General features: G+C 40.5%; 1 protein-coding gene across 3 annotated transcripts in view; it reads left to right on the top strand.

The window, feature by feature from the left end:
• SBF2 (SET binding factor 2) overlaps positions 1-25216 on the top strand; it is a 586194-nt gene that overhangs the window by 426735 nt on the left and 134243 nt on the right. For all 3 annotated transcript variants that reach the window (XM_054025187.1, XM_054025186.1, XM_054025185.1), the window contains exon 17: positions 24932-25000. In XM_054025187.1, the coding sequence (XP_053881162.1) occupies positions 24932-25000 (69 nt within the window). The remainder of the gene's footprint in view (positions 1-24931; positions 25001-25216) is intronic.

The raw sequence follows: 25216 nt of genomic DNA, 5'->3' as shown, positions 1-25216 counted from the left end.
CACACAATAGCTCAAGAACCTAATTCCTGATTTTTCTGTACTCAACTGTTAGGTATTGATTTTTATCTGAACAGCAATGTCCTAGTAACTCTAGCACAGAATGGTGTTTCTGACTGTACATTTAACAAGACTGCAAACTGAAATAGCTTCCTCTCTGGCTTCTTTAACCTTTAGAAAAGGAACAACCCATGCTGAAGGAGCTAATGTTAGCGCCCCCCTCCCCTCATTGGGCTTATTCCTGTGAGGTGCTGAGCAGCCTCCATACCCGTTGTTTTCAGTGGTAGATGAGACACTCAGTGAACTGGGCCCACTCTGGCCTACCAAAATAAGTTGCATACAACTAACTTTCAATCACAATATCCAGATGTATGGATGAAGGGAAGTTGGTATTATAGAAAGTTAATTAGAATATGGTTAGGTAAGTGGTTTTCAAAAGCCACATTCTTAATGGCTGGATGGCCTTTTTAGTGATGTCACAACCATTGTCCAACAGAGCCTGTAACATTATCACTCGGAATGGGGGAGAGGAAAATCCTAAATTCATCCATTAAAAAGGTTATGAAAAGTTGAGAGGGGATAGTTAGTATCTTTCCCTGACTTTTTCCAGTGTGTAATACTTATCACAATTGTTTAGGTGCATTAACACAACAAAAATATAAAAATGTCACCAAAACAATGACAATACTTTTCTGCATACAAAAGCCTTCAAGAAAAAGAAGAGAACCCCTTCTTATTCAACCTACCTTCTCCAAAAAGATGTGTGTAAATAAATAAGTCATGCAGGATGCCCTGTAGGTCAGTAAATTCTGTTTCTTTTGGTCCAACTGAGGAATCCAGTTCCAGAGATGATGGCCTGGCACAGCAGATGCTGTGTCCCCTCTCCACCCCTTACAAATTCTGAGGACAGTTATCTTGAATAGTCTGATTTCAGCTGTCAAGACAAAGTACAGAGAGAAAGAGAGACTATGAAATCATTTAATAATCCCCACCACCTTCTGTCTATTACCTCAACTTCTTGTAGCCTTTTCCATCTGCCTTCTCTGTGGCTCTTTTAAGTGTGGCCTCTTAAATTAAGACCCTAATTTGGGATGTCTAAATTAAATCCCCATGTACCATATTATGATAAAGTTGCACTTAAATTCAGCCTACTCACTTCCATGCCCTGTTGAGTGCCATGACCAGGCTTCAGGGGGAAACAGTGGAGTTTTTTTTTTCAAATCCCACTGTCAGGGGCACTTTGGTTCTTTGGGAATATAATTGTATGAATACATTTTGACTGCTGATTACTGTTTATTTACAAACTGCACTGGAAATCCCGGCATTTACAGTCCTCAGGTTTGCACACGGTGAGCTGTCCAAGTCTAGCCACAATAGTCATCAGGAGAAAATTGTTCGTGTCTCTCTTTTAGTGACCCGGAGGAGATGCTTAATGAAGTATTGGAATAAACAATTTTTCCCCTCTGACAAGATTAGATTAAAAGTCACTCTAGGTACTTGCCTGCAAAAATTAATGTACACAATGTAAAAGTCCCCCAGGAGCTTTGATTAAAATATTGGATGATTATCTAGACATGAGTTAAATTAATTTATAAACCCTGCCAGCTTGACACTAGTGTGTAGCCTTTTGATCTCAGGAAAGGCTAAGGTCACTGTATGAAGCATACCTGTGGTTTAATTTATAACCTGTTAGGTTTGTCTGAAGTGTAGATATGACTTAATTTGTGAATTTAAATTTTAATTAAGATATTTTTAAAAGTACAAGTTTACTTAAATGTATTGTGGGCTGCCAAGTAATCTGTTCTGCTAATAGTAAATGGCCATTTCGATAATTAATCAAAAACATTTTTTAGCTGTTAGAACTTAGGCAGAACAATTACCGGTAATTGCTTTTTAATTATAAGGGGGGAAATATATGTTAGGCTTAAAGTCAAAATTGTGAGGCCACAACTGATAAATCAGGCAATTTACAGTGCTCAGGCCAAATTGAAGCCAAATTGTAGCTCTATTGACTTCATTGGAATGAGGCCCATTGTATTTATATAATTTATTCAAAGGTAAGTTGTTTCCATAAAATACATAAAAAAAGAAGGATATTGTTATTAATGGGTAATTGTGTAGTGTTACTGCTATTTGGGAATACAAGCAGCTGAAATTCTAACCACAAGGGGTTCAGTTTAAAAGCAACAGGCTGAAACTTTAGTAACATAAACACAAATTGTTACCCAGGCTCTTCATTCTTAATGTAGCAGACTTTGACTCTGTGCCTAATCATGACAGATGACCCTGCATCCCCACTTTTTATCCATTTAGCCTCAACGCCATTCTGAGTCAGTGATCCTCTAAAGAAAATGAGGTACGCTCATGGGCATGCCTTATGTCTGTGACCAATTATAAGATCCGCAATCTCATTTTGGGAAAGGGGGCTTAGATGACCGCTCTCACTGCAAGGAACTGCTCCAGGAAAATTTCAATAATAAAAGGACTGTATAACTAACCACTGTGTAACCAAGATATGAATTCCATCTACTGTCTTGTCAAACATCTAAAATTAAAGTCAGTTTGGGACAAACATGAAATCAATATGCCATCAGAACTAAGTCACTTAAAATCAACCCTGCCAAACATATTGGGTGATTCTTGAAGGATGATCCAGAGTGAAAGAATGCCATTGAAGCTTATTCAGCTTCCTGACTCCAAATATGGTGACTGGATCATACTATGCATGTGAGGAAGGATTAGCCATACTAAACCATATGAGATATTTTGATTATCACTTGTATCCAAAGTCAGACTTGTCAACAACTCACTTGGCTTTTGTCGAATATGAGGCCACATGGAAATGATGCAACAAGGTGGAGAGCATTGGGGAGATCTTTGTACTTTTGGTGGATATGCTTTTCCACAAAGACGCCTGAAAGAAGGCCATTCCTGTGAACTGGCAGAGTTTGAATCTGCTATTGCCACCCACCACCATTATGCAAAAACCCACAAGTCACTCAGGAAATTTGGTGCTATCTGATGGGATCATGTTAATTATGATCTTCAGATACACCAATTAATAGTGCCAGTTTCAGTATGTGATAATAGCAGTTGACTTATTTTCTGTTTTCACAACTCACCTGGGCTATATTGTTAAACCTGATTCAATTCAGGTTAAATCAACTCTGTTTTTGTCTATAGATTTAGTTTCCTTGACATATTGGAGACTTTCAGGTTCAGTTACTGATTTTCTATTTTAATTAAATTCAAAGCTTCTGTGTTTATTTTCAAAGCTCAAGATAAGAGTAGATAATTGAGATGAGAAAAAGGAAAGTATATACCTCATCTCATAGTTTTTCAATCAGCAAAAGATTCTGTCCTTAGCAACGATAGCATAGTTTGAAATTCTGGCAGGGCCTTTGACCCATGTGTCATTGATAGAAAATCCTTGTCTATTCAAGCAACATGATCTGAAAGAGAACATGAACAAATTAAGCCTGATAAGGGTCAAAACTGCATGATTGGAGAGTTTTCAAATAATTTAAGTCCAGTGGGAAAAGGTTTGGCCAAAATGAAACTAGGGTTTGGGAAACTTACAGAAAACATGACTGGAACATTTGAGATGAGTATGCAACCCATGGAAATCCTCACCTTACTGGCCAAGTTGTAGCTTTGATGGTGCCAGGAGCAGCAGAGACATCTTCTGGGCCATAGGTGGGGTTTGAGATCTTAACTGGGAACAACTGTGCTCCTCTCCCTTTTGTCCCCCCTGTTGCTTCTCTCTTCACACTCCCTTCCTCCTGCTTAGAGTATGGGAAGGGAAACAGGGGTCTGGGGAGGGCACATGCTCCAAACTGGTGATCAGACTGGCCCCCAGCACCCCCAGCAGATATCCACCATCTTCGTTAAGGGTGAGGCTGAAACAGGGAGCCCACAATGTCTATACCCCTCCCGGAATTCTTTTTTTTTTTTTTTTTTTTTTTCTGGGCCATGACTAAGTTGTGATTTTTCAAGTAGTTTTATCATGACAGACAACCAGCTTAACTGATCATCATTGCAAAATTCAGTTGAGTCTCTGTCCATGTTAGGGAAATTAGCATTTGTTGTATAAGTCATATGTAGAAACTGTCATTTCTGAAATTTCTTATTATTACTGAGAATTGGAACACAGAGTACTTGCTTAATTACGGATAAATATTTCTTCGTTTACCTCTTTAGTGAGTTTCTCCAAATGCTACAGGATTTTTATAAACTATTCAAAGAGTTTTGGTATTGCAAAGTACAACTCATTACTATTGTCATCCAGTGTGTTATTGTACAGTTTGCTTTTCCTCTTGCTTCAGTGGTCTTTGGTATACTAGTAAGTTGCCAAGCATTAGTTTTACTGAACAAACTTAGTTTCCTTTTACACTATTTGCAAATGTGCCTGGTTGAAGTGAGCACATAGTGGTTTAGTTATGTGATAACACTAGTACACTTATGGAAGAAAATAGAGAAATAGAAGTTATCTGTTGTAGTAGTTTAAGTAAACAAATCCCTATCCTATTAGTGCATCCAATAAAATGAAACCATTATCAACAGTAATAAAACTAAAAACAGACAAATAGTTTATCTTTCTGCTCAGCTCATTGAAGATCATTGAGAGTGCATATACTACATTCACAAATAAGCCAGTTTCCAGGGATTTGTCAGAGAAATCCAGTGTGGTGTTAAAGCCATGCTAGGTTTTGGCTGACACCTAGCAAAGATGTATATGATCTGATTCACCATGTCATTAATTGTCTCTTTTAAAGTCAATTAGTGACTTTTTAGGAATGCTTCTTGAAAATTGTTTTCTGGGTGCCAAATGACTTTAGAAAAAAAAGTTAAGACCTGCATGTTAAAGTAATATACAGTAATTTGTCAAGTTCAGTGCAAACATTTTTGAGTTAGCAACTACCTATGTATAATTGGAAGGATGAATTTCTGTAATATAGTCCATCTCTCAATGCATATAGTCTCCCAATAAGAGCTTTGGCCCTTTATCAGCCTGATGGGATAGAAAAAGGAATATTCAAAAATAAGTTCACTATTTCAAGATTGAAAATACATGCCCTTGACTATATTAATGGGAAAAGATAATGTGAACAGGTGACAACATTGAAAATATTTGCACAATGGAATAAATACAGTTACTCTGTTGATCTGAACTTGAGAGATGTGCATGAAAAAAATACAAATGATTGGATGAAAATTGATGATTGTCTAATAAGGGAATATAGATTTGTGATAAGATGTTCTGGGAGCAACTTATTGAGCGGGGCTAGAATTTTCAAAGAGAGTTACAGGATCTAGGTGCCTAGCTCCCATTGAGTCTCAGTAGGCTTCTTAGAAAATCCCAAATCAATATAGTTTTTCGTACTGATAGGGATCTTCGCCTATAGGGCTCAAGGATTCTAATTCTAGGTCTTCCTATTTCACGCAGATGCACCATTCTGATAAACATATCAAAAACTTTGAATTTACAGCTAGTCTAAATATATGTATTTTTACAACTCATGTTACTAGTTGAACACAGTCTTTTGTCCATCTCCCAATAAATGTAGAATTTAAAATAATTGGTTCTGTTTTTAAAAATTATAATCTGAAGATTCTGAAGAAGGAAATAGTCTGTCTAAAAACTGTTCCCTGTTAGGTTTTTAAATACTAGCTAGACTTCTATTTTACTGAATGTTTAAGTGTTCAGCTTCAGATTCTATATGACTGGCTTGTATAAAATAATGTTTTATGACCTCTAAAAAGTGTTGATGATGAAGCTGACTTCTGAAACAAAGGTCTGGATTGCTCAAAATTAATACTGATTGAATTTCTGCAATGGCACAAATCTGTGGAGAGCATATCTGAATGAACTTTTATCATCAAGATTAATTTGATATTTCAAGGAGTAACTATAAGGATCTGAATTATGAAAACTGGGAATTTGACTGAGTTACAAGAACATTGTTGAGGCATTACTATGAGTACACTTGGTACCATACCAAGAGATTTCTAGCAAGGGAATTTTTGTTAGGTTCTTGCATTTTACCAGTAATCAATTATAAGTATTGTGACAGGGTCGGGCCAGATGGCTACAGGAGAGTGATAGAAGGCAGATATATTAGCCTCAGATTAAGCAGGTCCCTTTTCCCTGTGTAAAATAACAGGGGCGGTTCCAGAACAATCAGGAACTTGCTGGAACCAGTTAAGGCAGGCAGGCTAATTAGGACACCAATTAAGAAGCTGCTAGAATCCATTAAGACAGGCAGGCTAATCAGGGCGTCTGGTTTAAAAAAGACCTCAATTCAGTCAGTGAGGGGTGTGCAAGGAGCTGAGAGTGAGAGGGCGTGCTGCCGGAGGATTGAGGAGTACAAACACGATCTGGGGGCATCAGGTCCTGTGGTGAGGATAAAGAAGGTGTTTGGAGGAGGCCATGGGAAGTAGCCCAGGAATTTGTAGCTGTCACCCAGGTGTTACAAGAAACATTGTAGACAGCTGTGATCCACAGGGCCCTGGGCTGGAACCCAGAGTTGAGGGTGGGCCCGGGTTCTTCCCATCCCCCCAACTCCCTGTTGAATACAGGAGGAATTGACCTGGACTGTGGGTCCCACCAGAGGGGAAGGTCCCTGGCCTGTCCCCTGACCCACTAGGTGGATCAGAAGATACTGCGGGGATTGTTCTCCTTCCTTTTCCCCATGCTGGCCAGTGATGAGGTTAGCTGAGTGAATGGCAGGTTTGAGCCACTAGCAAAAGTGGTCAAACTGAGGGCTGCCGTGAATCTCTGAGACGAGCAAATCCGTCAATAAGCATAGGACCCACCAAGGCAGAGGAGGAACTTTGTCACAGTATGCTTACTATCAGGTTGCCCAAGAGACTAATTCTTTTGTGTCACGTAGCTGAGATTTCTGAATGACGTTGAGGAATAGTATCATGGTTATAATTTTGTGAGCCCATTTTTTATTTATTCTCTGACTCATTTCTTTGTATTGAGTTGATGATTGTAAAAGTAATGAATTAAATAGAAAAATGTTTGTATGTTCTAATTTGCTTCTCTTTCTCTCTGGGATATATTGGTTTTCCATGCCTTCTGTTTGTTTAGTTAAGTAGGCTTTGGGGAGAGGGGTAGTTCTTTTGTTCAGGGAATCAAACTCAATTAAAGACACGTGACATGGCCGAAGTCATTCAGAGCAGTGATTATGCAAACTATTATTTAGGGGGTTGGAAGTCTCATTCTTGAAGTTTCTCTAAGCTTTGTTTTATATTTTTCTTTTTACATTTTAATTTAAATTTTTGCTGGTCATCATGACAAAATCTCTAAGGCTGACTGTTTATCAGTATCATTGTCATTATTTAATGTTATTTATAAACATGAACTTTTCACTTAACTATGCTTAACATTTATCCATGATAATACCACTGGGTATAATGCCACCTTCTCAGAGACCTGACTTTTGGAGAGCATTAGGGAAATTTATTCATAGGAGTGTTTTATGGTGATCAGAAGCGGGGTTTTGCGAATGAGCAATTTTACTGTTGCAACACTGATTAAATTAATTCATAGGCTGCATGGACGTGTGTATGTGTATATTCATTTCAAGTTACTGTTTATGCCTGTCTCACGCCTGACTATTATAGACAATACAAATACCAAATAAATCAATAAGCTTAAAAACAGACCAAAAAAACTTCCTCTGCAGTATTATTTCTATCATGTTCATCTTCACCAATCCTCATTTAATATTGTCTTTGGATCTAAGAGAGCATGTGAGTCTTGCAGAATGCCCTAAATATTTGCAATTCTGGACTTTGGTGAACCAAGACAAGAAGCAAGTTTCTGAGTGAAATAGTTCTCACTGAGAACATCCTGCTGTCAGCCCTCTCGGTCCCCCCTAGTTACACCAGTTCTGATAATTATAGGCAGGGCCAACGAGAGCGGGGGGAAGCCAGTACAAATTACCAGGGCCCAGCGGTCCGGAAGGGGGCCCGGCTTCACCGCCCCCCTCCTCCCTCGTTGACCCTGTTTAGCCGGACCGCCCTTGCTGAGGGGCCCAAAAAATTTTTTTCACTGGGGCCCGAACCTGCTCTCGGCGGCCCTGATCATAGGTGCTGTTGTGCTGCATGGAGAGAGTGACTGTCTCCCAGTAGACTGGATCCAAACTATTTAGGTTATTACTGTAGAAGTCAAACCCAATACCCTGTCACCTGAAAATCAACAGCTAACCAGTTGAGATCACTGCACACAAATGTTAATATGCCCCATCTGTGAAAGATCAGTAAGCAGGCTACCTCATTCATTCTGCATTAGCTGCAGTGGATGCAACTTTCTTGCTAAGTGCGTATAAGAAGCATCTTGACAACTGCTGCATCCTCATATTCAGAAACTCTTGGGAATACAATACCATCATAGTGTGAGCTTTAAAGACAAAGAGCATACAAATCCATTTATCAGGAGTGCACATATAGGAGTAGATTCTCACCTGCAGGTAAGCCCGGCACCTAACAGGAAATTAGTTGTGACTCCCTGATCTGTGCTGCCCAGTCTCAGCATAAATCTAATCAAGACTGGATGTTTTTTAAAAGATATGTTCTACTTGAAACAGGAATTATTTCAGGGAAATTCTTTGGCCTGAGTTATGTGGGAGTTCAGACTAGATGGATCACAGTGGTCCCTTTTGGCCTTAGAATACTGTATATGTAATCAGAGCAGCTGCTCTAACTTACACCATTAGCACAAGATCCTTAAGGGACCATGCACCAAGGGATGGTAGAGGTAGCAGAGTTTCACTTTCCATAGTCTGCCTCCGGTATGCATCCCTAATGGCTCCTGCACTAGAGGTGGAGGGACTACTGGCACAGGAGCTAGCTACGTAGCCTCTGCCAGCTATACATCAGAGAAAAGTGGGTATAGCAGAGCTGAGAACATGGGTTATTATCTCCACCATTTCTTTTGGTTGTCTCTTCTGTTCTAGAAACATTCTCTGTTTTATTTTAATTGAATTTTGGCCAGTTAGTCCTCTCCTCAGCTCCATTTTTCCCAGTGTAAATTGTTCCTCTGCACTAGGTATAGCTAACAAAATGGATTAAGGGCTACAATACAGCCCTTAGGAGGATGGAAGATATGGAAAGGGGAGAGAACTTAGGTGTTGAGAATGAGAGAGAAAATGCATGCAACATTTACAAAAAATAATTTTAAAAATTGAACTATCAGATTTTCCCATCCTTACTCTGCTTCAGTGGTGAAAAACCATTCAATCTCTTGTCTTTAAAAACATTAACTTCAAACATTTTGCCTAATCATGTATGTAGAACTGTCAGAAAATGTGATTTTTTAATAGAAAATTCTGAGTTTTCAGTGAAAAATCAGAAACCTTCAACTGAAAACCAAATATTTTGGTTTGGAAATGCTACCCACAAAGCCTCATGGGGTTGTAGATAGTAGGGTTGCCAACTTGGCAATATTTAAAAACCGGACTCTCCAGCAGGAGTGCTGGAACCTCCCCTGCACTGCCTCTTCCCCCTGAGGCCCCACCCCTGCCCCACCAATTCCCCCAAGGCCCGGACCCCATCCACTTCTCTGCCACCCTGCCCCCATCGCTCGCTGCTTTTCTCCTCCTACCCCCCTGCCTGGGTCAGGAGGCACTCATCTGCAGAACTTGGGCTGGGAGCTGCAGCCGCCCAACACAGGTAGGAGGTGGCCCCTGCTGAGGAGGGGCTGGCACAGATGATGACCTGGCACCTCCCTGCCTTCCCCGCAGTAACCAGACATTGGGTGTCTGGTCAGTAGATCTGACCGGAAACTATTGGGTCCCCTTTTCACCTGGACTTTCTGGTTGAAAACCGGACACCTGGCCACCCTAGTAGATAGTTGCACCATGCCCCAGTCTTCTCTGTGGCCAAGCTCTGTAGTCTGACTATATCTTTCATGATAAACCACAGTCTCCTGCTCTTACTGAGTGGTTGTGGTTCATCATGGGAGATGTAGTCTGGGTGGTAACACTGGCCCATAGAGGAACCAGTGGGCATGTGAGGCACAATGGTAGCATTTTCAAATCAACATTTTTAATTTTTTTTGGCCAAAAACCGGGAGGTGGTGGGGGGAGGAATTCTTTCAGGTATTCAGTTTTTCAACAAAAAGTTGACTTTTTTTGTGGAAAGTAGACACTTTTCAAAAGGCAGTTAGGGCTTAAGTAGGGATTGCAGGATCAGCCCGGAATCTTTTGATGAGTTTTATTTCATATAAATGCCAAATACTGATATTTAAATATAAAATTGCTCCATCCTACGTTTAAAAAAAAATCTTTTGAAAAAGTGAAGAATGAACTTTTCAGTTAACCAAAATATAAGCTGATAGTGATATTTGAAATGTAATGTAAATTAAGACCCTGAGACAGGTTTTCTTCAAAACAAAAAAACACAGGAAATTCTAGTGACAACTATGATGTGCTATACAAATACAGAAAAATGAAGTGTGTGAAATATTGGTAGGAAATTAAGGTCCATTTCACTGAGAGAAAAACAATGAAATATAAATTCTTCAAGGAATTTCAGTGTGTTATACCTCTTATGCTTTTGAAAGTTAGTAAATTCTTCGGGATGTTGGGAACTGAGATGCTGCTGCACAGCAACGGGATATTAGAATACACGTTGTGTATTTATGAACTGATTCCCTAATAGATAACAACTGGAGTGGACTGGAATGTTGCAGCTATTTTAATAGCCCTTCCATTATTCTAGGGATTTTTGCAATTGTTTTTTAACTCAATTAACTAGAATGGCTGTAAAGTGGTTTACAAAGTATTTTGTATTTATGTTTTGCAATCATTGCACCAATGTTTTACTGCACCACAGATTTTATACAAGCTCTGCTGTATATAAACATCTTGTAAATTAATAACCCTTCTTGTCTGAATGTTTAATGACTATTGATCACTAGTTTGTCATGAATTGTAATGTATCCCATAGTTTAATTTAAAAAAATATTTGTCAAATACTTTTAGAAATTATTGTGCGGGACTTCGTATCACAGCTGGTGTAGTTTAAGGTTTGGACAGAGTCACTGCGAATGAAGCCCTGCTGTGAAATAAAAGTCAAAAGGCATCTTGGCATCCCAACCATTTCCTTGGGAGAAGATTACAGCCTGAGTATGTTGAACTTTATTGCCATGGGCCTCATGACAGTATTCAGAAACATGCATGGCATTTTTGTTAAAGAAACTCAGATGTGCTCAAACACAAGGGATGGCATTCTTGTATTCATCTGTGTCTTAAACAGAAAAATTAAAAACAAATTTTACACTCATTACAAAAGAACTATAATGGGGTACAGTAAAAATGCTGAAGAATTTATAATTTCTGCATGTAGGAGTTGTTTCCTTGTTCCCTAAATATTTTTGTTATTAAAAAAGGGTAGAACAACAAATTATAACCTTAGATTGTGAAAAATGCATGCATTGTGAGATAGGCACCCAAGAGCTCTCTTTCTACTAAAGTGCTGTTGCTAATGTTGGTTTGCTGCTAGACCAGAAGGGTTGTGGGACCACAACCGGAAAAGTTCTGCATTGTTAATTCATCATCCAAAGTGTAGCTGGGTTAAACTTTTTAAAATTTAATAAAAATTAGGTGCTTGAATGCATCCATCCAAAATTGCATTCATGACATTCTCTCCCCTGCACTCTCCCTCAACAAGTCCACACAAACTTATGAGAGGCCAGAACCTAGTACAGCCAAGTATAAGAAAGTTTATAAAGTTAAAACAATCTTGGCAGAACTTCCTATAGTCTGGGATGGCATTCTGCAGCTTTTCAAACCAAAGATCTGTTTTGCTGTTTTGTAGGCTCCCAGCTCTCTCGTCGGCTAGTGAAATGATCTGTAGGGCCTGTTCTTGGTTCCAGCCATGGCTCTTTTACACCCTTGTGGGTGTTGCACCTAGTGTATCTCAGGGTAGAGGTGAGGTTGGTCTAATTTGCATCTTGCCTTGAATAATCCATAAGATCAGGCGTGTCACAGGCAGCCCCTTGACTTGCCCCTTGACTTGCATTGTACTGAGCACACACAGCTGAAGGTCGAGCCCATAGCATCTTTCCAGCCAGTGGTCAACCTCACAAGAGGTGATAATAGAATGTAACCTCTTCACTTGTTGTTACTGAAGGTCCATGGAGCTCCATCCTGCCCAGAACACTAGCTAGAGGTATGTATCACCTGAGTAGGCGTAACTACAAAATGTTCAAGGGGACTTGTGGGGACATGACTTGGTGAATTGCGCCCTCCCTTCAGTAAAAATTTCTCTTCATAAAATATAAGACAGGCAGAAGAAGTAGTTTCCATAGTGGGGGAAAAACTGCATTGCAATATTACCAAAAATCTGGGGTCTAGTGTCAGAAATGTCATACATGAAGTACAAATGACAAACAATGCCAAATATGCATATTTCACTTAAGCCCTGATATGCAAATATTGAAGCACATTAGTAAAGATAGGTAGATGCATTTTTGCATGATCAGGCATGTGGTGTTTATTGTGCAAAATCAAGCAACTTTATTTTGTGTATCTTTGCCTTTCCCCTTTGTGTGATGCATTCTATCCCTGCATCATGTCTTCCTTCTGTCCCATCTACAACAAAACCATTCTATTTCCCAGGTAAATTGCAATACACACATAGAGTGCTGCATACAGATATTATAAAGTAATTATACATTTGTTATATGAAAAACAACCGTGAATTATTTTAAACTTTTTTAGAATAAAATGTACCTGTGTAAAAGGGTGTATGTCATATCCACATTCAAAGGTTTTAAGAACAACTCAGGGCAATTTTCCCCACAACAGTGAGAAAAGTCAGCTCCTTGGAGGCTTCACAACGACTGATAGCCCTGTAGTTGAAGAGGTGAGAGCACAGGTCCTCTATGTGGATCCTTCAGTCATTGTCTTCCTCTATGCCTCACAGAGGTAATATGTCCAGGCAGCCTCAGTGGAATTACAGCCTAGAGGAAGAATTCCTTCTTCCTCACCCCATTGTGGAGAAGAGGAACACAGAGTCTGGTTCTGACTTCATAAGTGAAACCTATCTGTATTTGATGGTTATAAATTAAGTAACCATGAAGTTAGCTTTCCCTGAAAGATGTAATGGCTGAAAACCAAGTCCTCATTGAAATCGGTTGGCGTTTTGCTGGTGATTTCAATGGGGCTTAGGATTTCACTCTAATTTAAGAAAAATTAGATTCCATGCTGTATTTTGAAGTATATTATATGGTTTTGGTTATAGGAATTACAAGTGTTTAATACCTCTTTTGACAATCATTATAATAGGATAGCAGATTAGGTTATCTATAGGGTTAAAAACATGTATTTAAGTGTTTTAAAAGGTTCTTATAATAAAATTCCATATAGGAACACATACTTTTTCATTTCATTAGAGACAGCACCTGAATGAATCCTATAACCGATATTATATGACTGTTAATATCTCATAAAATTGTTGTTTTATGTGAAATATATTTTTAACTTGGGGAACGTAGGAATCATAGCCTTCAATGTGTATTCAAGTCTTTCTCTTTTAGATTATACAATCCATTAGATGCATTTCTTCATATAAAATAGATAACATGACTGTCTATATTTAAAATAATTAAATTTTCTAATATTTTGTATTTTAGGAGGATAAGAGATTTTTGTAGGGTGACTAGAAGAGTTTCTAATCTATATAATTAAGAAAAGGGTAAATCTGCAGTACTTTTTTCTTAGGTAACAATGTTGGCTGTACATTCATTGCTTGATTTAATTAAATTACATCTTACACTTATTTGCTTGTTGTATAAAAGATGTTTCCTCTTGTTTACAAACCAAGAATACTGACTTGTAGCCACATGACATTAACACTTTCTGTGCCAATGAACATAGAAACTATATTCAACCAATCTCATAAATGTGGGTGCAAATATATTTCTAAAATTTGGAATATTAAAATGGGTCAATCTGTTTTGAAATATTTTACTAAAAATACTTATCAATAAAATTGTAGTCCCATTGTTTTCTAATAACATAGAACCAGTTCATAAAATAAAGCAGTCTTTCTAATCCACCCTGATGAGCTCTGTCATTGCTTTAGATGAAGAAAAGACAGAAAATACTGTAGTAATTTGGGTTGGACAATATAAAGCAGTGGTCCCCAATGCTGTGCCTGCGGGTGCCATACCACCCACCGGGGCATTTATGTGCACCTGCCTATTGCCCAGCAGGGGAGAGAAGCCGCAGCCCCGCGCCTGATGGGGATAGAGAACTGAGGCTACGGGCACGGTGTTCTCTGTTCCCAGCAGGTGCCAGGCCCGCCTGGTGCCCAGCAGGGGAGAGAAGCTGCAGCCCCGCACCTGTCAGGGACAGAGAACTCTGAGGCTGTGGGTGCTGGTGTTCTTGGTCCCAGACAGGCGCAGAACTGGGGCTTAAGCCGGAGAGAAGCCACGGCCCTGCGCCTGCCGGGGACAGAGAACTCCGGGGCTGTGGGCACCGGTGTTCTCAGTCCCTGGCAGGCATGGGGCTGCGGCTTAAGCCGGAGAGAAGCCGTGGCCCTGCGCCTGCCAGGGACAGAGAACTCCGGGGCTGCAGGTGCCGGTGTTCTCTATCCTCGTGCCTTCTCTCTGGCTTCTCTCTGAATTCATATATTATGTAATATTAAATATGTTTTTTGTATTATTTAATGTACAAATACAAAATAAGCCTTGAAGAATTGTTGGCGCCCACCACGCTCTTCTGAAAACATGAATGTGCTACTGGCCACAAAAAGGTTGGGGGCCACTGATATAAAGTAATCCCATAATGTAAACTGTACAGACAATATAAATGCTGTAAACCAATAAGAAGCTAAACAATATAAAGTGTACAGACTAATATAGGGTGAAATCCTGGCTTCATTGAGGGGAGCTTAGGGGGAGCTTATTTACTTGATTAGGACCACGATTTCAGCCTTAATATATAGCCAACATTGCAGAAATGTATGTCGTCATCTTGTGGTTTCACTACTCATGGTGAGTTATCAGTTCTTTCCTCACTCCTTTGATAAACATAGCTCACTTTAATCTTAAATGCATTAAGGGCCTAGTCCTGCAAGGTGCTGAACACTCTTGGCATTCATTAAAATCAATAGATATTCAAGGCACTCAGTACATCACAGAAGGTGATCAGCACCTGGCAAGATCTGTACCAGTATTTTGTATAGGTGTACACACTGTACCATTAAGCACACACATTTTACCATATATCAGCAACTGGCATGTATCTCATTAGTGTGTGACTTTATATGGTATATGTTATGTTTATTATATAACAATGTACAATAGACTGCAACTAATTGCATTTATTTAAACTGTTTCAGAACTTTGAGCAAAATTGTGCTCAGCTCTGTACAGAATGTAGAGAAAACCATTCCTCTTCAAAGAGCATACAGTCTATACAGTAGATAGTTTATAGTTACACGAGATAAAAATTGCCTTCAGTGATAGAAAATCTCAATGTGGTGTAGATTTTCCTATTTTATTAAAAACACCACACTTTTTAAGATGGCTGGATAATGAGGAACTTCATAGAGTTAGTGAATTTAAAAAAGACAGGAATAGTGCTTATCAGTGGAAGATATCCCTCCCAAGTTTTATAGGTCATGTGACTGAGAGGGAACTGGCATCTCTAGGAGTTTACTGTTGCTTACTATGGCTCCAATTTTGGAAAACACTTAAGAATATGAGTTATCCTGTTGAAGTCAATAGGATTATTCACAGGTTTAAAGGATTCGCTGAATCAGAGTGTGTATTTCCCCTGAACTCAAGCAGGAACTCCTTCCTTCATGTGGTTGTTCATTAACTGTTCTCCACTCAGAATAGGAGGAGGATAGCAGGTTGTTGTCAATGGTTGATGAAATAAGGAAGTAGCAGTTGAAGTCTCCCAAAAATGCAGGTCAACTCTGACCCTGACTAAGGGTGAGGGGAAAAAGAGATGCCTCCCCGTCCCAGCGCCAAAAGCCTAAAATTCCCACTAGGTTCCAAAAGCCAAAACTGTCTCCTGCCTTCTTCCAGATTCAGAAGCTCCAGCTGCCTACAGAAAGTTGCCAAAACCTCCAACTTCCCCTCTGAATTCTACAAAACAGATAGTGTCATTAAAAAAATTTACTGCACATTGAAAATCTGAGAGTAGCATAAAATACATTAAATTTACTGTCAAAATTAGTAAATGGAAGAATACAGTAATGATTTTATTAGGTATTTTCATATTTAAAGACTTCCATTTTAATATACTTGAAGCTGCCATTGAATTTCCAGTTTGCTTCATAGAATCATTGGGTTAGAAGGGACCACAAGGGTCATCTAGTCTAACCTCCTGCCAAGATGCAGCTTCAGAAATTTCTGGTCCACAAAGTGAACTTTTAAAAAGGTCCTCACTGAACAGGGCATGGAATCAAACCAGTTTTCTACAAGAATTGGTATTTCATTATCAATTGTCATTATTTTATAGGAAGGCTATCTGTGTGCTAGGAATAATTCTTGATTCCCCATGTCACTCATCTTCATTCTATAGAAATTAAGAAAGAAAATTTCATTGCTTCGCAACATCTCATCAGGAATTTTTGTCAGCCCCTTATATAGTGATGGTAAGGGCTATCTTCTATGATCAGTAACATTTCATATATTTTGTCATTGATAAACCGCATGGAGATTTTTTGCTGATGGTCTGGCCTTCACAAATCTGAATTCATTTCATACAGTACCAATAGTTGTGTGACATTTACAGTACCTGCATGTAGGTAATTAAGAATGTCTAAGATTTCCACATATAATGTCCATTAATTGTGGCATTTTAGTGTGCTCAGGCAAAGCAAGTGAATAGTTAATGGATTTTACTGTACTTGAAGCAGCAGTGTTAGGAAGGTATCTTGGGAAGAAATTTGTCCTGGAATGGGATCATTTTACTTGTATTGTCTAATGCTTTCATCACATGCTGGACAAGGAAATATATATTGATTATACCACTACATGAGAAGTGTAGAGGGTACTGCTGACATACCAAATGTGGAGAATTGCATATTTGTAAGTAAAAATGCAAAAATAAAGCACCATATGTTGTCTTTGCTGTGGTGATATATATCTTTTAGACATATGTTAGCTCTTGGAATACTGAATGCTCTCTAGGTGAGGATTCTAAGATTGCTCAGTTTTAGAAAGATGTTTTTGTGTATGTTTTGGGTAAAAGCCAAAACTCCAACAAAATAATTTGAGCCAAAAATTAAATGGACAACTTGAAACAATCAGCATAGATCATTTTGCATCTAGACACACAGTAATGAAAGACATCATCAGAGTATCTGTCATGCTTTTCAGCATCTTTTTTTTTTTTTCAGTCTATAATGACCACCTTCTCAACTGGTATGAGATGCATGTGCAGAATGCACAAATTTACACACCCATATTTCCATGCACAGTTGTCACATTCACATTCAGACAGGGCACAGATCTAGACAACTAAAAGTTCATTTACAAATACAACTGGGGTAATTGTGTGCATAAATGTAGGCTTACAAGTGTGCATTCATTTATACACTACCTTTAAAATCTCTCTCTTAAATCTTTTGTCAATTTTTGTTTTTTTTCTTGACTGCGTGTGCATTGATGTGTTACTCAGGATGACTGGGCTACTTGAATTGAGAACAGAGCACTGAAGTATTTGTTATGAAAAAAGTATTAAAAATCACATGGACGTTTTAAACAATTAGAAAACAATTACCTGAAGATTAGTTTTTTGGTCTATCAACTTTGGACCCAGTCCTGTGGTTCTTAACACTAGTAGGCCCATTGATTAAATTATGACTTCTTATGTGAGAAAGAACTGCAAGATAAGGCCCTTTAACAGTGTACAGTGGTCCTCTGATATGTGTGTGTGACAGGTATAACAATTAATTGCATAACAATTCCCATGAGTGGTCACAATGAAGTTAATAGGATTACTGGGATGAGGAGAATGCTTTCCTAGTTGGGATACAGATGAAGAGTTGAAATTCTACATTTAGTAGTACAAATTAAATTGCAAAAAGTTTGATTTGAGAGAAAACTGTAAGGTAGGAAATGTGTCAGGATGAAGGTATAAATAAAAATCTTGGCAGAGGAACAGTTCAGATAATTTTGGATTCGGGTAATTAATCAGAGATTAATAATAGATAAGCAGATATCCAATCTTTGGGTTGAATTGAAGGTACTCACCAGTAATGGTCAGCATGAAACAAGATAGTGCTAATGGAAGTTATGTTTATGCCACTCATTATCCAGTATATAACTGTGTATTTGTCTTAAAGAGATAGTTGCATTATCATGTTTCTCCAACCTTGGCAACAAGGACCAATGAAAAATATCCAGTCCATTTAAAATTAAAAAAAGAGAGAGAGGTCTTTCAGAAATAGATTGCATTGGGGAGGGTGTCATGGACTGCTTTCACATTATGTTTTCACTGAATGTTGTTTGTTAATGATTTAAAAAAATAGTCTTAAAAAGTCTAGTTGTTTGGTTTTTAAATCTTAAGCTACCTATCAATTCTAATTTTCCTTAAATCGATTTCCATTACAAGATCATTATTTTCTTCAGTCCACTAACTGGTTGATTTACTTTAACGTAACATCTTTTGCGTTATCTTTATTTTGAAAGATCTGAGTGACACATTTCACTGTTAAATTAAGCATTCTCAGACTATATACAGTTAGTGTGTTTTTTCCTCTTTTAAAATAGGCCATTTCAAAGCTTTTGGAAAAATCCTGGAGGTAATCGTTTTATAAAGGTTAAAGTCAATTTTTGCATATCTTAAAAATACAGCTTATGAAAGAGAATTCCTTTGTCCCAGTCTTTCTCACATTAAAGTCAATGTGAGTTTAGCCATTCACTTCAGTGGGTTCAGGATAAGGTCTGCTTATATTGTTTCTCATAAGGAGCTTCAATTTAATTTAATTGTATTATACTAAATAGGATTACTGACCCTTTCAATTCACAGGCATAAGCATAGTGAAGGGAGTTAAGACTTTCCATCACATTCTGTACCAGAAGACCCTATTCATTAAAAGTGTTTTATGGCCATTACACATGTAGAAGTCTACTGAGCAGAAATTTGGCGATACTGCTATTCCATATTAAATTTCTACTGAAAGTTAAGAGGTTTTGGAGGTTGAAACAAATTCTGCTCACCTTACTCTCATAAGTGAGTCTCTTTCACTTTGTTGGCACTGCATGTGTAAGTAAAGAGAGTTAGATTTGACAGTTATAAAAACCCTTCTTCCCACCTTCGCCCCTATTCATTGCAGTGGTGTCATTCATCTTCTAAGATCCTGTCATGTGAAAGATGATGTTCCCTCATTAATACAATTTGCAGTTCAGTCATTAATACAATATGCAATCCATAAGGATTGTCTTCATCTTCTGCCACAACTTAGTGGTAACGAAAGAAACAAACCCAAACTCCATTACAAAACAAAAATCTTTGAGTTCTTCGAGTGATTGCTCATGTGTATTCCACAGTAGGTGTACGTATTTGCCACATGCATTGGTGCTGGAAGTTTTTCCCTTAGCAGTACCCATACTGCGGGAGCACCGCGGCAACCCCTGGAGTGGCACCTGTATATCGCGCTATAAGGGGAGCCACAGGCTCCCCCCACTCTCAGTTCCTTCTTGCCGCCAGTGAAGGTAGTCGGAACTTTGTGCTCCAGTTCTGCTGCAGCCCTTCTTCTCGATCTTAGTAGTAGCGTTCATGGATCATTCTTCAGTTGTTAGAGTGGGCTCGGGGTATGCCCCGTGCCCCAGGCTTCAAGTCGTGTGACTCCTGTCGCCGTTCTATGCCCAGGAGCGACCCTCATGCTGAGTGTCTTTGCTGCCTGGGTGAGACTCACATTAGCGACCATTGCAAGATCTGCAGGTCATTCAAGCCAAGGACCAAGAAGGAGAGAGACTTTAGACTTTGAGCTCTCCTGATGGAGTCAGCACTGGCCCCAACGCCGGTACACGGATCGGACTTGGTGCCGGCCGCCGCGTCGTCAATACATAGCAAGGCCCCTTCGACCAGTTGGCGCCGCTCTCCCTCCAAAAAGCAAAGGAAGGGCCCGGCCTTGCAACGATGCCATGATAAGGATAAGGGGGAGGCTGGTCCCGCTCTGGGCAGCCCTCGGTCCCCCCCCGGGCTCAAGGCCTCCAACTCGCATGGAGCGGAGCAGCCCGGTACTGTTGGCTCAGGCATCCCCACCAGTATGGATGCCGTTGACACCAGAGGCAATGCAGGCTGCGAAGGACATTATGTCCCTGCCCGTCCCGAGCGCGCAACTGGGAACAGGGCCCAGGGCTCGAGGCAAGCCTCCATTGGGTGCCCACCAGACCTCTCCAACCAGCCGCAGTTCCCACTCCGAGGATCGCACCCCACACCACTCGGCGCGCAGCGGTCATTCGTCTGGCAGCTTCCACCCACCCTCGACTCTGGCCAGACCGTCCAGGCCACCGTTGAGACAGGAGTTGCGGGGGCCCTCTACGCCGCCTTCCAGCGAGCGTAGGCACCGAGACAGGCACCGGGAACACTCACCTGCGAGGCCTGGGTACTGAAGCTGCTCTCGACGGGACAGATATCGTCATTCCCATTCCGGCTCCTGCTCGACTAGATGTCACGCCCGAGGCTCTCCCCAGGGCACCTCGTCGTCAGGGCACTGGGCTTCGCATCACCGTCACGGGTAACGAAGCAGTTCATCGGGTGGGTACTGGTCCTCGACGTCCAGGTCCCGAGGGAGACAACGTCACAGGCACCGTTCTTACCGCTCCCAGGGCACCGAGTGTTCTTCGGCAACCTTGGCCTCGGCACCCGGCCACCCATCCTCAGTCCATGCCGTTCAGCTGGGACACATACTGTCATCGGGCACTCAGCTGGGCCAATGGCAGGGGACCCTGTGGCAAGAAAAGTGATGCCAGTGAGCACCGTGGCCACCGGTGCCAGCCCAGATCGGGGCGCGTTCAGTCGCCGGAGAGTCCCAGGCTCCATCGGTCTCATCCGGCCGCCCACAGGACAAGTCGGCGGGTCACGAGTCGGCAGACCCACACACGGACTCTGATCTGGGGCTCGACGCCCCGGCACCAACCGAGGTGCTCGGCTCCATGTGGGCCCTCTCCCTGGCACCAGACGACACCATAGCGGCGCCTCCGCCATCATTCCCACAGGAGGACTTCAAGGCGCACCAAGACCTGATGAAGTGGGTGGCCTTCCTTGTGGCGATCACATCGGCCCAACATGTCTCGGAACTCAGGGCCTTAACCTCAGAATCCCCCTATATGGTTTTCCATAGGGATAAAGTCCAGCTCCACCCACACCCGGTGTTCCTTCCGAAGGTGGTCTCCGCCTTCCATATGGAGCAGAGCATCTTTCTCCCCGTGTTCTGTACTAAGCCCCACTCCTCTAATGAGGAACGCCGCCGCTGCCACACGATGTGCGTAGGGCGTTGGCTTTTATCTGGATCGGACTAAGCCGTTCCAGAAATCCTCTCAACTCTTTATTGCCTCGGCCGAGCAGGCAAAGGGGCAGCCTATCTCCACCCAGCAGCTTTCCTGCTGGATCACCTCGTGCATACGCACGTGCTATGATTGTCTCCCAGTCTAGGGATGATGCCAGGTTTGGCAGGGCAGTACTTCGTCCTGAGCCACCGTGAACTCCTACCCACCTCCAACAGATATTGCTTGGAATCACCTACTGTGGAATACACATGAGCAATCACTCGAAGAAGAAAGGACAGTTACCTGTTCTGTAACTGGCGTTCTTCAAGATGTGTTGCTCATGTCTATTCCACACCCCACCCTCCTTCCCCTCTGTCGGAGTTGTCCGGCAAGAAGAAACCGAGGGTGGGGAGAGCCTGTGGCTCCCCTTATAGTGCGATATATAGGCGCCACTCCAGGGGTCGCCGTGGTGCTCCCCCAGTACGGGTACTGCTAAGGGAAAAACTTCCGGCACAGGTGCACGTGGCAAGCACGCACACCTACTGTGGAATAGACATGAGCAACACATCTCGAAGAATGCCCAGTTGCGGAACAGGTAACTGTCCATTGCTTTTCCACTAAATACAATTAACTAAGACAGAAAATATCATATTACTGCTATATAAATCCATGGTATACCCACATCTTGACTACTGTGTGCAAATGTGCTCACCCCATCTCAAAAAAGATATGTTGGAATTGGAAAAGGTTCAGAAAAGGGCAACAAAAATGATTAGGGATATGGAATGGCTTCCATGTGAGGAGAGATTAATAAGACTGGGACTTTTCAGCTTGGAAAAGAGACGACTAAGTGGGGATATGATAGAGATCTATAAAATCATGATTGGTGTTGAGAAAGTAAATAAGGAAGTGTTATTTACTCCTTCTCATAACACAACAAAGAAAATAACCGAATACCACTAGCTGTCACCTTCAGCCCCCAACTAAAACCTCTCCAGCGCATCATCAGAGATCTACAACCTATCCTGAAAGATGATCCTTCACAGATCTTGGGAGACAGACCTGTCCTTGCTTACAGACAACCCCCCAACCTAAAGCAAATACTCACCAGCAACCACACATCACTGAACAAAACCACTGACCCAGGAACCTATCCTTGTAACAAAGCCCGATGCCAACTCTGTCCACATATCTATTCAAGTGACATCATCATAGGACCTAATCACATCAGCCATACCATCAGGGGCTCGTTCACCTGCACATCTACCAATGTGATATGTGCCAGCAATGCCCCTCTGCCATGTACATTGGCCAAACCGGACAGTCTCTACGCAAAAGAATTAATGGACACAAATCTGACATCAGGAATCATAATACTCAAAAACCAGTGGGAGAACACTTTAACCTGTCTGGTCATTCAGTGACAGACCTGCGGGTGGCTATCTTACAACAGAAAAACTTCAAAAACAGACTCCAACGAGAGACTGCTAAGCTGGAATTGATATGCAAACTAGACACAATCAACTCAGAATTGAATAAGGACTGGGAATGGCTGAGCCATTACAAACATTGAATCTATCTCCCCTTGTAAGTATTCTCAAACTTCTTATCAAACTGTCTGTACTGGGCTATCTTGATTATCACTTCAAAAGTTTTTTTTTTCTCTTACTTAATTGGCCTCTCAGAGTTGGTAAGACAACTCCCACCTGTTTATGCTCTCTGTATGTGTGTATATATATCTCCTCAATATTTATTCCACTCTATATGCATCCGAAGAAGTGGGCTGTAGTCCACGAAAGCTTATGCTCTAATAAATTTGTTAGTCTCTAAGGTGCCACAAGTACTCCTGTTCTTTTTGCGGATACAGACTAACACGGCTGCTACTCTGAAACAAGAACTAGGAATCACCAAATTAATAGGCAACAGGTTTCAAACAAACAAAAGGGAGTATTTTATCACACAATGCACAGTCAACTTGTGGAACTCTTTGCCAGAAGATGTTGTGAAGGCCAAGATTATAACAGGATTAAAAAAAAAACAACTAGATAAGTTCACAGAGGATAGGTCCATCATGGCTATTGGAGATGGTGTCCCTAGTCTCTGTTTGCCAGAAGCTGGGAATGGGAAACGGGATGGATCACTTGATGATTACCTGTTTTGTTTATTCCCTCTGGGGCACCAGGCATTGGCCACTGTTGGAAAACAGGTTACTGGGCTAGATGGACCTTTGGTCTGACCCAGTATGGCTACTTTTATGTTCTTAAATCTGTTTATTCTGTGAACTATCTTTACTGTAGTTTTAAGCTTCTTTCAAATAAAGTGTCCTTGAAACTTCATTTCTAATTTTATCTATTCATAATTCAGAGTTTAAACTATTCTTCACATAGCCTCTGTATATCACCAATACCACTCAAGGCATCAGGACATGTGAACATACAGAAGCTCATCTTGAAAAATTACAGTTACTATTTTTCTTTTGTATAGTTTGTTTTTGGTAAATGTACTTCAGTATTTATCATTTGACTCACCAAGTTGATAGTTAACTGAATGTCATAGATTTAAATGTGATAGGGCTTATTCTTATCTCTCGTGCTGATGTATATCAGGTGTAACGCCACTGAAGCTAGTGTCATTATATTGGCATAAATTAGGTGTGAGATCAGAATCAGTCCCAGCATGTTAAATGAATGCTGGCTTAAATAGTGGTTTCTTGAAATAACATTTCATCAACTGTGTGAAAAATACTTAAATTACAATGGACTAGTAATAACCCCCTCTAAAATGACTCATACTTTCATTCCATAAAAGTGATTATGAACAATGTACTTGTTTATTTCCTTGTGTAAGTTTTGAATTAAAGTACGTTACATGCACCTATTTACTGTATTTCTACAATGTAAAATTTCAAAATGATTGTATAAAATTAAGTTGAAACCGAAAGTTCATACAAATGCTTTTCTGTTTGTTTACAGTTATTATTACCAGACTTTTGTTGTGGTTGAAACCTAATGCTACTATGCTGTAGACTCAGCATTGGCAACAACCTAGTAACTTTGCTTCAGGTCAGTTAATGGCCTTGTTATTACTCTGGGGTGTGCAACAAGAATGATACTCAACCCCTAAAAAAAGGATGTGTGGACTACCCATCTATAAGAGCACATTCTTGTTGCTGATATATGGAGTAGAATTGGCTTACCCTTATGACTGGAGGTAAAGGTACCACTGTTGGAACAATAAGAGCAGAAAGGGATATATAAGAAAAAAGCCAAAATGAAGTAAAAATAATTATTTACCTCTCACTAGATTGATCAAAAGTTATATAATTGGAAAAGAATAGTCTGAGAACCCGCCCATCCCCAGCAAAAAGGAGAAGGTCAATCTACCTATTATGTATAAATGCGGTTCACGCTGTCAGCTAGTTATCATGACTTTGCTTATTTTCTGTCTATGTTTTTCTTGAAGGATTGTTCAACTTCAGAAGAATACAGCATTGCTGCAGCATTACTGCCCCTGACTACTGCATTCTACAGAGTAAGTTTTTACTGGTTTTAATTTAAGTTGATTAGTGTTTTCTTATATATGTTTTCATTTATTTAGATCAGCAGTTCTGGGTCGGGACCCCAAAGTGGGTTGGGACCCTGTTTTAATGGGATTGCAAGGGCTGGCGTTAGACTTAGTGGAGCCCGGGGCCCAAGCCCGAGAAGTTCAGCTCTGGACAGCAGAGCTCAGGCTTCAGCTCTAGCACAG

This window comes from Malaclemys terrapin, chromosome 4 (genome assembly GCF_027887155.1).
Source record: "Malaclemys terrapin pileata isolate rMalTer1 chromosome 4, rMalTer1.hap1, whole genome shotgun sequence".
Classification (NCBI taxonomy): Eukaryota; Metazoa; Chordata; order Testudines; family Emydidae; genus Malaclemys; species Malaclemys terrapin.
Note: the sequence above shows the minus strand (reverse complement) of the source record. Positions and strands in the feature narration are given on the sequence as shown.